General features: G+C 51.7%; 1 protein-coding gene across 1 annotated transcript in view; it reads right to left on the bottom strand.

Moving 5' to 3' along the window:
- The window catches only part of sdk2b (sidekick cell adhesion molecule 2b), a 66,520-nt gene that overhangs the window by 31,345 nt on the left and 19,968 nt on the right, over positions 1-15,207 (bottom strand). The window contains exons 5-20 of the mRNA XM_029254328.1: positions 13,672-13,783; positions 13,360-13,550; positions 12,527-12,610; positions 12,250-12,444; positions 11,723-11,839; positions 11,061-11,228; positions 10,861-10,963; positions 9,149-9,325; positions 8,209-8,345; positions 7,888-8,035; positions 6,385-6,525; positions 5,661-5,842; positions 3,367-3,482; positions 2,312-2,507; positions 1,954-2,052; positions 1,668-1,859 (exon numbers count right to left, since the gene is read on the bottom strand). Coding sequence (XP_029110161.1) covers positions 1,668-1,859; positions 1,954-2,052; positions 2,312-2,507; positions 3,367-3,482; positions 5,661-5,842; positions 6,385-6,525; positions 7,888-8,035; positions 8,209-8,345; positions 9,149-9,325; positions 10,861-10,963; positions 11,061-11,228; positions 11,723-11,839; positions 12,250-12,444; positions 12,527-12,610; positions 13,360-13,550; positions 13,672-13,783 — 2,358 coding nt within the window. The remainder of the gene's footprint in view (positions 1-1,667; positions 1,860-1,953; positions 2,053-2,311; positions 2,508-3,366; positions 3,483-5,660; positions 5,843-6,384; positions 6,526-7,887; positions 8,036-8,208; positions 8,346-9,148; positions 9,326-10,860; positions 10,964-11,060; positions 11,229-11,722; positions 11,840-12,249; positions 12,445-12,526; positions 12,611-13,359; positions 13,551-13,671; positions 13,784-15,207) is intronic.

The raw sequence follows: 15,207 nt of genomic DNA, 5'->3' as shown, positions 1-15,207 counted from the left end.
CCCAGCGGTTGAAAAATGTCACGCCATCCCGAGAACAAAACAGTGCTAATCCCTGCATCCTGCTCCCTTTTAAGGACTTTGGACAGTTTGACGCCTTGACTGAGTCTCGGCAGAACTGCCACATGTACTGGACTCAGCAGTGAGGGTGGAAACAGGCGTCCATCTCTGTGCAAAGCGCTGCTACTGGAACACCGAGAGCTGTTCCTGGACGTGATCTTTTAGGTTCATAACCTAGTGGAGGTCCAGCACTGCAGCACAGCACACGCAAGTGGTTAAAATTACTCACAGAAACATTGACAAAACTGGAAGTGCTCAAATGTTGCACTTTCACTGTGTGATTTCCATATTTCGTCACTTGTGTGTGCGTGTACTCATATGTGACACGTGCGCAAGTGTGTATGTTGTACACCGTTTGCTGCGGCAACCAAACAGTTTTAGAGGTTAATTATCAGCTTCAATCATTAATTTATTCATTCAGTCATTCATTCGTCCATCTGTTCATATGTCCCTGAAGAGCTGTGACACATTTTCCCGTTCAAGCCTGAGTTTGTTGTGCAGCGCCCCCCAGTGGTAAACTGGAGTAGAGAGAGACGCCTTGGTCACTCAGAAGTTTGGAGGGTTCGCTGTGTTTCTTTCGCGTTGCGAATGAGACAGATATGAGAGGAGCCGATTTAACGAACCATGTGATTGATTCACGCTACCTTCTCGCATCTCACTGTGTCTCGTTTGCGACGGGCCGGCGTAGCAGTGAAGACTGAGGACGGCACGCAGCGGAAGGTTGCTGATAATTCATTGCCAGAATGAGCCCAAGCTCCACTGACCCCTCCCCGCCACCGAGCCAAGGCGCTCGGGCTCAAAGCGTCCTGCCTATAACTGGGCTCTTGCGGCCTCTCGGGGGGAGCACATGGAGGGACTCTTCAGGATCCTGGTCCCAGAGTGTCCTTTGGCCCTGGCCTGCCTGCCCGCCTGCCCGCCACCCCCCCTGTGTGGCACAGAGCGAGTAATGAGACAGGCACTGGGCCCAGAAAGGAACACACTCCCTTCGCTCATTATGCTGGAGAGGAAGCACACTGAGGCTCCCTGCATGTTTGTGTGCGTTGGGCAGACGCACGGCTACCTGCTGCCGCTCTGCATGCTAAACTGAAGTAATTGGCGCTTGGGGACCAGGGGCCGAGAGGAGGCCTGCTGCTGGTCGCTCTTCACACAAAAGACCATGAGCCACTAGTGAGATGCTAACAGCTTCTTCACAGCTCTGTGTTACACCAACGGTGACATGTCTGCACCTGGCAAAGTGGCACTTACCTCTTCATGGCCCCCTGAAGGCATCAGTACCAGGCAAGATCTTATTTTATTTCTTGTTTACCGACACTTCTCTCTAACACAACTTACAGCGTTAACCTACTTACACTGACTTACCCATTTACACAGCAGAGTCTTTCTTACTATATGGGATAATTACCTTGATTGAAGGTACCAGAAAAAGAGCAGGGATTCAAACCTGGGTCCAGCACAAACACATTGGCAAGTTGCTCTGATCACTACACACACACACACACAAACAAACAAACACACTGTCTGATCCCGCTTGTCCCAAGCAGGGTCGCGGCGAACAGGAGCCTAACCCGCAGCTCAGGGTGCAAGGCTGGAGGGGGAAGGGACACACCCACCTGGGGGCACTCCAGAGGAGATGGTGGAAGAGGACAGCTGGCCCTGGCCCTTGGAGGTCATTCCAGCTACCTCGATGGTGTAGGTGGTGAGTGCGGTGAGGCCCGTGACCCGATACTCCAGCGTGACGTTGGGCAGGTAGTGTGTGACACGTGTGTTGGTGCGGTTGTACTCCTCCCAGGAGATGCGGTAACCTGTGTGTCGAAATGGGTGAGGGCCACGTTAACCAGGAGACGCCGATAGCGCGGGTGGAGGGGATGAGGCTGCAGGTGGGATCCACTTGTATACCAGTTAGGATGCCGTTCTTCTCTTGAGGCTCCCGCCAGCTCACTTTCAGAGACGTGTCCAGGATGTCTGTGAAGCTCAGGTGTCCGACGGCACCAGGTGCTAGGAGCAGGGAAGCAACATGGTCAAATACCTAACGATACCGTGCTGTCAACATCGTTGCGAGCAACACGGCTAACAACAGGGCCCATTAAAATGCAAAACCCGCACAGAATTTTTGGACAGCGTTCTGGTCCAAATTGGCATCCAGAATGGACGTGCGCTGAGGGATCCTGGCAGTCCAGGAATCAAATTAAATTAAGAAGACTCCGTTGGGGGCTTTCACAATATGTGTGTGTTTGTGTGTATGCGCTGGACTCACTGTCCTCATGCGTGCGGAGGAGCCGCGGCGGGCTACGGGGGCCGTCCCCCGGAGTGGTGAAGCACAACACGGACGTGAAGTACTCAGTGAACTTCTTGAGGCCAGTGATGTACCCCACGTGGACGCTGTCCTGGAAGTTGGGGCGCACGGTCATCACGGTAACCTCCTCCTCCTGACCTGGTTCCCATGCCAACAGCTTCCCAAGACAGGGGAGACAAGAAAGGAGTGAAGGAATGACGTAAAAACTTCTTCCCGTCTTCATCATGACAACGTTGGGAAAAACATGTCACGAACACCACGGCCACTCTCACACACACAAGTTTCCTGTCATGCTGAGTCACGCTTCAGGTTGCTGTTATTAAAATCCCTGTCACCACGAGAAAGCTCAGGCTCGCTGCTGAGTGAGGGATGGTCACAGAGCGTGGTCTCGTTCATCTGAGACGTATCCAAAGACGAAAGCGTCCATGCAGGGACACACAGCTCCGTGCAGGACAGCAACAGGCAGACCGAAGCCGGAGCACTGCCAATTACAGGTGTAGGCAGTTACTTTGGCTGACGTCTGTGTCACGGGTTGTTTTGGGAGTCCCTTGCAGGACAGTGTCTCCGGGGGAATAAGCTGAGAGGCTGCGGTGGTGGGAGAGAAGGAGTTACGAACAGAAGGAGGGAGGGAGACACGGGCTCCCGAGGGGGACTAACGCGTCTGTTTGTGGGCTGCACAGTGACCGAGCTGCGAGAAACTCGCTCATATGAAGCACCAAGCTAAATCCAGCCACATGCATCAATGCCATAAACGTGGAACCTACGAAACACCTTCTTGTACACTTTGGATTCGCTGACACTATGGAGGTCATAAGCTCAAGGTCAACAGGTCAGACAGTCATTTTAGTAACACTGATAGGGCTCATCAGCAGGAAGTACTACTGGGTACGACACTGATTAATGGAGGAGTCCAACGGGTTTGTCAGATTAGTCCACAACGGTGTAAACGGGTGTTTCCCTCCCACCACTAGAGGGAGCTCTAGCCCCGGCTTAAAAACAGGGGGTCCTTCACTCACCTTGTAGCCCTGATTGATGCCGTTGATAAACTGGGGGCTGGGGGCGGTCCAGGTGAAGCGGATGGCGGTGGAGTTGACGGCTTCGGCCTGTACGTTCGGCGGGGCGATGGTGGGCACTGAGGAGGGTGGGGTAGGGGGGTTGAGGAAAGGTGGAGGAGAAGATTAAAATCCCCGCAAGCTCAGGCTTCGTGCCCCCCCTCCCCGGGGACCTCACCCGTGCAGCGGTGCAGGCCCGGAACAGCACTGTGCTGATAGCGCCATCGATCACACTGTCCACCGTGCGGTGGAGAACGGCGGACCACAGTAATATCACCCCCCCTCCTTCCCACCGGGCCTATATCCACCTCCCCGAAGCCCATGCCTGGCTGCCTTCACCAGGACATGATGGGGTGGCCAGGTTTGTCCCTGAGAGCACCTGCCTCCGGCAATGTTACAGTGACGAGTGGAGCCCCCTGCTCATTTGCGACTGCTTTTAAAAAGAACCCTGAACGTCGGACCTCCTGGACATTATTGCTACTAACTTTCATTTAGAAAAATTAAAGTACTGTACAGAAAAAGTACCCTCTCCTGATACCTTGTTTCTCACTCCTCAATCCCATCTGCAATTATTAATCCCGCTGATCCGGGTCTTAATTAATCCGGTCCGTGACAGTTGTTCCTACGTGAAAAACTGAGAGCACCGAGTTGCTGTGCAAGAGGGACTGTGAGACGCACTGCATTGTGGGAAATGTGTACCCACGCTCTCCGTTGCAGAATGGAACTGTACAGTCCCTTTTGCACACTCACGTGTACATGTGTCCTGTTTTGAACCATTTTGTTCAAATACATTCATGTATCTAAAGGAGAGAGAATTTGTCTTCCTTCAGTCACTCCACACACACCATCATTCTAAGTTTACTTTATGAGATCATTATATTTAAAATTTAACATACAACGTTATTATTGATTGCTATTTCTTTTTTAATGCGGTATACAGCTTTTCCCTTAAGATATTAGGCATCATTTAGGGTGATTTTTGGGGAGAATGGATGGGCTTCTAACAAACCTTTTTTTTTTCCTTGAAATAATGGAATAAGTAATTTCGTTAAGTGGTTTTTGATATTCTCTCCATTTTTAGGGATGAATTAGGACTAGATAACTGGGGATAAGTGGAAGGTTCAACCACTTCACAGCGATTTACCTGTTTATACAGCTGGGCAGTTTTTTCGGTATCAAGTTGAGTACCTTGACCAGAGACCTTAAGACTGCAAAGCGACACTCTAACCACTGCACCACCTACTGGCCCATCCAGCACACACACACACACCACAGAGGGCTCGGTAAGCGACCCCTTCCGAAGCTTTATCAGGCTTTGGAGGAGAACGCAGGAGTGTTTCATTAGAGCCGTTTATTACTCCTGGCCCTGTGCACCCGGCGCGTATTTCTCCTTTTGTTCCAGCTGAGCTCTTGATTAAATAATTACACTCGACAGAGGTGTTGATTGAATTCTGACTGTGATTCAACATATCTAAGCACCGAATTTATGGAAGATGAAAAGATGAAACTGAAGATTTTTTTTCACCTATTCAAACTGCATAACGAGTGGTTGTCAATTACATGTTGTTAATTAATAGTTTTTCAATTCTCCCAAGTGCCTGAAAAATTAGGTAACTGAAAGATTTATGAACACTGCTTAATTTCAGTTCTAATTTTAATCAAGTTGAAATAACTGTACTTCTTAGCAAAGACACACTTTGCAACTGTTTAAAGGCCTTTTTGCATTTAGCAGTGAATACCTATGGCATGTGATCAGTGCTGAGAAGCTGCTCCATGGGGCCTAATGAGCTCCGTGAACAGAGCAGGAGACGGAGAGAGGCCCCGAGACCAAGATCAGGAAACCTTCCTCCTCCTCCCCCGAAGAACCTTCCTGGGTGTCAGACGTGATTTTTCCTCATTTCGCCATGACACTCGTCACGTCTCAATTTTCCATTTGGCAACGGTTATTCCCGATTCTGGAGTGTCATTGATCCTCTCTGATTTCCCTGACATGCTCCTATTGTAAATATGTCCACGAGACATTGACTATTCTTGAAGTAACCTTGACCCTCATTATCGATTCCCTGAATGTACACATATCATTCCTGATTTGGCTGTGGAATTCATCACTTGATAACCCCATCAGGCACTGGCTACTCCTGATTTCTTATGAACGTGATCATTGCTGATTTTCCCATCTGACACTATTTAATTCTGATTTGTCAGTGAATCCGTTCACTGGTGATCTCTTCATCCGAGCACCACATTTCGTGTCTCACCTCCCTGCAGTGTCCACTCGGTCACCTTGTGGCTGAAGGTGCCCAGCCCCGCACCGTTGTAAGCTGCCACCTCGATCTCGTAGTTGGTCCAGATGATGAGATCTTCCAGCAGCAGGTTGGTCACATCTGGGTTGGTGATGTTCTTGAACTGGTAGCCCACAGGTAGTCCGGCCAGACAGTATCTGTGTGGGATGTTTGTTGAGGTCAAAATCACACCAGGCCACCTTTGCCTGAATAGGTACTCAGCAGCGACAAATGACAGTATGGCGTCAAGCACCCCCCTTCCCGCGAGAGCCCGCTGAAAACAGATATTTTTAAAAAACTGCCGGCAATGTAGAGGAGAGCCGTACCGCCACTATTTCATTAAAAAATTATATCTCAGATAAGGTGCGTACATGATATAGTCAATGCATTCTAACACAGGTCGCCGTGTGGCGCTGCTGTGGTTGCAAGTCATCGGTACACTGCGGTCAGACTTAGGATTAACCGTACAGTAAATGACTTACAGTAGTCATTTATTCACCTGGTTATTTAATGCTAGCAGCAAGCGCTCTCCTGGAATGTGCACCTTCAGCAGCACCCGATACACATGGGCCAGAAAGAGGACTACCCACAGCTGTGCTAACTGAGGTTCTAAGGGTGTATTTCACAGCATTTTGGGTGCAGACACAGGGCGTATTGGCAGCATTGCTGGTCTTGCGGTTCGGGGGCACGGCGGACTCACCGGATGATGTAGCCCCTAAGGATGCCGTTCTGATGGCTCTCTGGAGGGGGCTGCCACTGGATCATTATGGACTGGTTGGTGCGACCGCTGGCAATGACGTTCTGGGGTGGGGCGCTGGGGGGCTCCTCAGGCAGAGACAGTCTGAGTGGAGGAGCGGGTGTATGGAACAGGGAAACATAGGATGTGTTATTATTACTAATGATAATGGGTATATGAGTGAACTTCTGAAATAAGAGCAAAACATTAAACCAAAGACATTCATCCAAATATTGAAAACAATTAACAATAACTGCCTGTGCAGTGCAGGGTCACAGTGGACCAGAGCCTATCCTAGAAGCACAGGGCGTGGGGTAGTGCACATGCTGGACAGGACACGGGTTCATCGCAGAGTAATGACACACATTTATTGATTCATTAATTCAGTAATCTCTCTGTCACACACCCACTCACCCACACACACACACACACACACAGACATACACACATAAAGAGCAATTCAGAGTCACCAGTTTACTTGAAACACGTCTTTGCGCTGTGGGAGAACACCCACGTAAACTAAACACACGCTGAATTGGACTCGAATCTGCATCCAATCTCACAGCCAAGTAAATCAGACATGAGAGACAAATTTAAAATCTTTCCACGAAGTGCGATCTTTCAGGTGTGTCTGCCTGCCAAGGAGAGAAAGAAAAGAGCGCTTGAGGGAAACTCCTCTCTTTAAGTACCCATGTGGACAGGGGGTCTCTCTGTGCACCCGACAGTAGGTCTCCACACGCGGTTCCCTGCCGTGCCGCTCCAGCTACAGCCGAGCGGGGCTGCCGGCAGCAGGACCGAGCAAACAGCACGTCGTGTTCCCTGAAGAGCCCTGCGGCCCTAGATCAGAAAGAAGCAGGGGGCTTGACGCACGCACGTGTGTGTGTGTGTGTGTGTGTGTGTGTGTGAGCACGCTTATGTTCAGCCCTGGAGAGCTGATGTCGGTTTTGCGCTTCGTGCCGCAAGAGGGAGACATGAAAAAATGAGCTAACTGGCCCGACTAAATTGGGAGGGAAAAAACAGCAATAGAATAGCTGATTGTATTTCTGTCACATGCCGACAAACAAATCAAACCCCGTGCTGTAATCTTTTGAGACACGCTACGAAGCACGGAGATCAAAAAATCCCCGAAAGAGAGTGTGTTAATCCCTGAGGGCAAACTCGGGCACCCTGGAATCAATTTAAGCAGGCGGCTCGATATTGTCTCCTGTCAGACGGGCATAAAAAAATGATTCTCTGGAGTTCAGGCGAGATAAATAGTTTTGTTTAGAGAGTAGCGGAAGGCCGCGGAGCCCAGCAAGTCCTGCGCTGCTCAGAAACCCCCCGTGGGCCCCGGCAGACGCACCAGAGTGGACGCCGACAGATGTCATTTGTCTGAGGGGCTAATCTCGCGCGGCTCGGGGTTTGAATGCACGTCCCACGGTTTTCGTCCAGGCCTAGAGCGGCTAGCTAGAGGACCCCCAAACTCACCTGTCCGTCTCCTTGCTGAACTGCCCCTTGCCCACGTCGTTGACCGCGCAGAGGCGGAACTGGTAGGAGCGTGCGGGGATGAGCCCGCTGACGGTCACGGCTGTGGACTCGGGTTCAATGTTGGCCAGGAGGACGGTCCATGGAGCGTCTGGAGGAGAAACAGATTCATAAACATAGTGGGTTTCATCTCTGCTTCCCATGATCCTCTGACTTGTGTCAGTCCAGTCAAGGCTTTCGTTTTCTTCTACCGCGGTCCTCATTGACCCTCCCTGCCGCCCTCCTGGCAGGTCCAAGCCCTCCGCTGGACCCAGGACCACTCACTGTTCTCTGACACCTCCAAGATGTAGCGGAGAAGGGGGCTGTTCCCATCGAAAGGCTTCGCCCACGTCAGGTTGATGGCCCTCTTCTCGCTGGAGCTTAGCACGGCTGCCGGGTTCTCCGGAGCATGGGGAAGCTGCCTGCGAGCCGGACAACGAGAAAGGACCACGAGGAGGCAGACCGTAAGGCTCCAGAGTGCAGGTTCGGCGACCACAGCCACGACACACAATCACAGCACCCCATGTGGTACAAGCGCATTAATGGCCAGATGCTACAGATGTTGATTTGGCACCTCAGCCTGTCCATTCCTTCCGGAGCTCAAGGGAAGAACGCATGGAAAGGATGCACAGCCAAACATATGGAGACAGAGAGAGGGACAGTGAGTGAGAGACAGACTTATGGGTAAGGAGGCACGACCGCGCAGGGGAAACAGTGCTGGCAAGGGGCCTGGGGTTGCCAGGGAAACGAAGAGACGGTGAGTGAAGATGATTAAAGGGCAGGTGGGGGAAGAGAAAGCAGGTCTGAGAGGCACTGGGAGGTGAGAGAGGGGAAAAGGAAGAGGAGGAACGGGTTCGAGGAGCGCAGGACAACCGCGCAGATGCCATGAAGGACAGGCACACAGGAAGGCCGCCATCACAGAGAGGAAGGGAAATCTTAGGAGAGCGTGTGAATATTCCATTTCTGAACAGAGAGAGACTCGGCATTTCCTGTATGACACCAACATTACATTTTAATGCCACTGCATTATATATCATATTTTTGTATTGATATGTATTATTCATTTTAAGTCCATTTTAATTTAAAATCGAGGCTAGTGGCTTATTCTGTTGTTTCTCATTCTTGGAGGTTTCACTGCAACATAACTGAGTTTGGTGCAAACATCGGTGTTGATTGTCATGGACCGGTATAATTGGTGCTAATTAACACCATCGATTAACACTACCTGACGCGCAGGTGGGCGCTGCGCGAGTCATTGCCCCCCACGGATGTGACGCGGCAGGTGTAGGTCCCGATGTCCCCCGACCACGTCTGGTAGATGTGCAGCGTGCCGTCCGGGTCCAGTCGCACCCGGGGCGTGGGCTGAGCGTTGATGACGGAGCCGTCCTTCTCCCACACGTACCTGGGGCGGGGGGGACAGCAACGTTTGTCATGCGACCCGATTGCAAGACGCAGTTAGTTCCGTTCCCCAGCTATCTGATGACGGATCTCGAAAGTTCTCTAAATGAGACGGGCAGCGTGGAGCAGCGAGCTTAGAGCTGGAGCAAGAGCACCACTGCACCTTGTTAGCCAGCAGAGACTCTAACCCTAAAGTCCAGACTGCAGCACAAATGCATCCGAACGCTTTTTTTAGACCGCCAGAGCCGCTCGCTCTTATTCATTCCTGTATCCGACCCTTTCGTCAAAGTGCTTCACAATGTCAAGTTTGCACTGTGACACAGACACACCGATTAATCCGGTCATACATTTACATTTATTCACTTAGCAGACGCTTTTATCCAAAGTGACTTACAATGAGCTCTATGTAGTGTTACTAACCCACACACCTCATTCACCAAGGTGACTTACACTGGGTCACTAATCCATGCATCAGTGGAACACACACTCTCTCTCTCTCTGTCAGTCACACACTCTGGGGGAACCTGAACAGCATGTCTCTGGACTGTGGGAGGAAACCGGAGCACCCGGAGGAAACCCACGCAGACACGGAGAGAACATGCAAACTCCACACAGACTGAGTGGGGGTCAAACCCATGTTCTCTCACACCACCCAGGCACTGTGAGACAACAGCGCTATTCGCTGTGCCACCGCGCCACTCCCGGTAATTCTTACTGTATCAATTCAGGGTAAGTACCTTGTTCGAGGGCATGACAGCAGGGAGGTGGGCTTGAACCCAGGGCCTTTGACTGGAAAGCAGAAGCTCTAACTGCTACACCAGCTGCTGGTACACACCGCCATCTGAATACCATGTTATGTGACTGTACCCTTTCAGAGAGATTTCTTCTACATCTACATGTTTGGAATTTATTCTTCTTTCCCGGCCGCGTAAGCGAACGAAACCGTGAGGAGGAAGAGCGCTACGTTAAGGAACCTGTGACTGTACCCATAATGACTAAACCTGTACCTCTTCGGTCCAAACATTCAGCTGTAAACGAGTGGTGGGGAAGAAAAAAAAAAAATCACCGTTACTCTGGGCTGGAAAGTAGAACATTAATTGAGAGGCGTAATTAGAGCAATTAAAAAACGAACAATAAAAACAGTGTGATCTTCTACTGCGAGATATCCAGGTGAAGTATCAGGCTGAAGGAAGCAGTAGCCACCACCGTTGACTGACTTTCACACTCTCTCTCTCTCTCTCTCTCTCTCTCTCACACACACACACACACACACACACACACACACGCAGTGATTAATTGCAGCTGTTGTTACTCCCCAGTTAATCGTCTTACTGTTGTTTGTAATGAAAGATGGTGTCCGCTGCTATTACTCCTTCATTTAATCATTTACTCCTTACTAAATCAGTGAACACATCCAGCCGGCTGGGCGCCCATAAATAAATCACACACAGACACGGGAGTCGGCGTTCTCACACCCATCTGGAGGGGAGCTGGTACTGCGGGATGCGTACTGCGCCACACCTACTGTGTCTGCCTCACCTGACGCTCACGCTGGTGTCGTGGGTCACCCCGCAGCTCATGGTTGCTTTGGTCCCTTTAATGACGCTCTGGTCCTGTGGTGGGCTGGTGATGCGGGTTCGAGCTGGGAGAAACAGAGGAAGAGAAATTTGCTATCCTGCAGACTGATGATGACGTGAAACTCACACACACACAGAGGGCAGCGCCAGCAAGCCACTCACCCCAGACCACCAGGTCGGCGGCTGCTTCGTCTATTCCGCGTGAGTTGCTGGCCATGCAGGTGTAGGCGCCTGCGTCCGAGATGTGGGCGGGGCTAATGAGCAGGCTTCCGGACTCCAGCAACGTGAAGCGAGGCAGCTGAACTGAGCCGCTGGCCAGGACCCGCTCGCCTGCAGGAAAGGGCTCATTATCAGCAAGAATCACCACGGGTCTCGCGTCCAAATCCTAGGACGGGAGTACTTACACGACATTTTACTTTACCTCATTTAGCTGATGCTTTTCTCCAAAGCGAATTACAGCGTTAAGCTACTTACAGTTATTTACCCATTTGTACAGCTGCATAATTTCACTGCAGCCATTGTTTAGGGCAAGTACCTTGCTCAAGGGCACTGTTGCTGAAGGTGAGACTTTGGGTCCAAAGGCAGCAGCTCTAACCACGCTACCAGCTGCTCCATCAGCACTTATAACCAACTGTTGCATTCTTATTATTATCATTACAGCAGTATTATGGCAACAACTACATCAATTAGCATATTATCCCAAATTCCCTGGCATTCTGTTGCAGGACTGGGGCATTAGTGAGCTCACATTAACAAGCGACACGGCGCAGCTTCACAGTATGCACTGGATGCTGGGGAACCAAGCCGGCGAAGGAGCTACGCACCTTTTTGCCAGGTGATGGCTGGTCGAGGGGCGCCGGAGGTCTCGCAGTGCAGGATGACGGACATGCCGTCGATCACGGTGCTGTCTGTCGGGCCTGCTGTGATGTTGGGGGCAATGCCTGGGACGAGAGAGGACACACGTGGGCCGCAGACCAGAGGGAAACCTCCAGACAAAGGATAAGATGCACATCTGCACAGTGACGATTACCGAGGCTGATGCTGTCCAGGCTACCAGAGCAGCACCTTGTGCCGCAGAATCTTTGTCGGTTTTTATTTTGCAAGACGCGGAGATGAAGGGCTACCGTGAGACACGTTACCGCGCTTTCTCTAGCGCTCCCCGAAAGCCATTAATCACCAGCAAAACGACAAGCAGCTGTGTTTCCACAGCGACAACACAAGAGCAAAGAAATGGTGGGGGAAAAGTTTTCTGTACGCAACACGGGACACATGAGCACAGCATCCTTTTAAGAAAGCAAGTGGGACTAGAGGGCAGAGGTCGAGGGTGAATCCAGGACCTAGTGACACGTACTGGTGACGGCCAGGTAGGTGTTGGTTTGCACCTCGCCGGCCGGGTTGCGGGCGAAGCACTGGAACATGCCCGTGTCGTCCGGAAGGAGACCATTGATCTGCAGGCTGCCCCCCACCAGAACGCGGTACCGCGGCGTCTTCACAGGGCTGATGGGCACCGCGTCCTTGTACCATACCATGTCGGGCTGCGGCACGCCTGAAAAAGGCACCAGCGATGAGCGAACGCCATCCCAAGGACCAGAGGCCCCCTCGAAACACAGACGAAGGCGTGCGCCCACCTCGAGCCTGGCACGGGATGTCCACCACCTTCTCCATCTCGGCAGTGATGTGTCTCTCGGGCTCCTTCATGAACTGCGGCGGCTCTGACACGGACAAACACGGCAAGTCACAACGAGTGCGCGGCTTGGCGCAAATGCCCCGCTCGGGTCTGACACTGCTCAATACGAATGATTTCCTGCGGAATGCAGAATGAGAATGAGGGCGACTCGGTCCGAAATGCAGATTGCAGCCGACCGCGGGACGTCTGCCATCGACCCGCTCTTAATGGTGTTCTGGCAAGACTCTGCACTGAATAGAAGAGTAAGTGAGCTGCCTGTAAACTAAATGGCTGTTATAAACTTAAAGGAACCAGTATCCATTAATTTGAGGGAACAAAAGAAAGTCCTGGCCAGTGGTTCAGTTGAGCTCTGGACCGCTCGATGGCCGGTGGCCTCAAAGAGGCGCTACTCACACAATAGCAGAGGCACGTGGTTAAAGAAGTCAAATCTGGGACAGAAGGTTGCAGGGTGAGTGCCGAGACGGAGCCATAGATGTATCTTTCAGTGCGGATCTGAACTATTTAAGTACATATCTAATGGCAGAAATGGCTGAAATTGATAGGGGACACGTTTAGTGACGCAGTAATGCAGAGTACAGTTCGAACCTCTTGCTTTCGCTCATTTATTACGGTTGTCACTGGAAGGACAGCAGGTACGCCAGGACTTGGACCTGAAATTGTGTGTACTCATGGTGCCCTAGGATTCAAGATGCTGGGTTCTTGAATAAATGAACCAGTTAAGAGGTGGAGGAATAAAAGGGCGGGGCTCCGTTGAGCAGGCCGACGGCTGCGTACCGAGCACGTGCAGGTAGGCCCCGGCGCTGACGGAGGGAACGCTGCTGCTGCGGAGGACCGCCTCGCACTCATAGTACCCAGAGTCGATGACCATGGGACCGATGACGGTCAGCCTGCGGTTGAAGTCGCTCAGGCCGGAATTGACCACTGCACCGTCCTTGCGCCACGTGATGCTCAGTTTGATGAGTGGCCTGCGGGGGCAGCGGGAAGAGAAGGGTCACTGCTGGAATCGAAATCCTTTAGAAAGAATGTGAGGCCCCATCCACTGCTTATTGTGGTTACCAGCGACTGTAAAGGTCAAAGGTCACATACCTGGCATTGGCAACACACTCCATGGTCACCTCTGACGTGCCAGAGACCACACTCGTGTTCCTGGGTGGGATGATAATGGTGGGAGCGATTGGGTCAGCGGGGCCCCCCACATCTAATGGGAAACAATGAAACAGGGAGGAAAGGGTCAGAGAGAAGGTCTGTGTGTGTGTGTGTGTGTGTGTGAGAGACAAAATCATATGGTACACACCTTCCTTCAGCTGATCGGACATATTTTGTACCTTGGATTCAGATTGCAAGACTTGAGATTTCAGCTGTGTGTGTGTGTCTGTGTGTGTGAGCGCAAGACGCATCACAGCTGACTGCGGTGAAGTCATGGCGCTGGTCCGAGAGCGCTGCGAGACCCGAGGCGAGTTAACGGGTTAAGAAGCGGTACAGGACCCCGGAGACGTGCGAATGCGGGCCACATGTACGCTCGGAGAGCGGCGCGCGGTGACCGGTGCCACGGCTAATAAAATCATAGCTGCGGGCAAAGAGAGGCGCTCAGAGACAGGCTGCCCATATCAATAATCATCACCGGACCCACCGAGTAATAGCGCGGCGTCCTGGGTAAACACGTCGCAATCGTTCTCAATCTGGCCTCCTCCAGCCACCCCTGAGAGCGCCCCATCCTGCATAAACAGGCTCCGGCGAAAGGTCTCTCCCTCACGTCCACTGTGCAAATCTGTTTTCCGGAACGGCCGTTTAGAAACCAAATACACTTCCTGGGCCCATTATTCTTTGTGGTCGGGCTCTTGTGGGGGTGGGACTGGAAAAGGGCTCCAGAGGGCCGTTGGAAACGGAGGAGGGTGCTACAGGACAGCGGTTCGATGGATGTCCTGTTGGAAAAGCTCTCCGACGCACACAGTCCCATCGCAGACACACATTCCAGGCGCATGTTCTGCCTCTAGAGCTACGCTGAGTTAACACACTCCCAACCACCTCTATGGCACCACGACTGCGGTGCACAGCACAGTAAAAGTGCTCCCCTGGCTGCGAGTCCTCTCCACCTCTAGAGGGAGCCAAAGGCCCCTCTTTTCGCCACTCCTTTGTAGACCAGCAGGGCAGACGAGCGCTTTGCGTAAAACCCAACGTAAAGTCATTTGTTTCTGAAAAAATTGCACAAAAATCTATAAAAGATCAGTCATCCTATGAACACAACACACACACACCCATGTGCAAAAACATACAGGAGAAAAAGACAGACACCTTGACACGGACTGTCTTCCCATTCAGGGTTCACTTTGCTTCATGCCCTGTGCTTCCGGGATGGACTCTGGACCACCGTGACACCGTATTGAACAAGCGGTTACCGCTGATGGATGCATGGTGGTCGGATCGCCAACTTTTCTCAGATTCCACTCTCATAAGATTCACTTTGCTTTGATTCGTCTCTTCTGTTGCCTTCTGGCATCTCTCCCCATGCCTCATTCTAACAGTGCGTCAGTGTCCTTATTATATATGCTACTTGTTGCATATTTCTCTGTACTTTCTCATCTCCTGCTGCATTCTGAGATAACCTGCTGGGCAGGACGCTCT

This window comes from Scleropages formosus, chromosome 1 (genome assembly GCF_900964775.1).
Source record: "Scleropages formosus chromosome 1, fSclFor1.1, whole genome shotgun sequence".
Taxonomy (NCBI): Eukaryota; Metazoa; Chordata; class Actinopteri; order Osteoglossiformes; family Osteoglossidae; genus Scleropages; species Scleropages formosus.
This window is presented reverse-complemented; position numbering and strand designations above follow the sequence as displayed.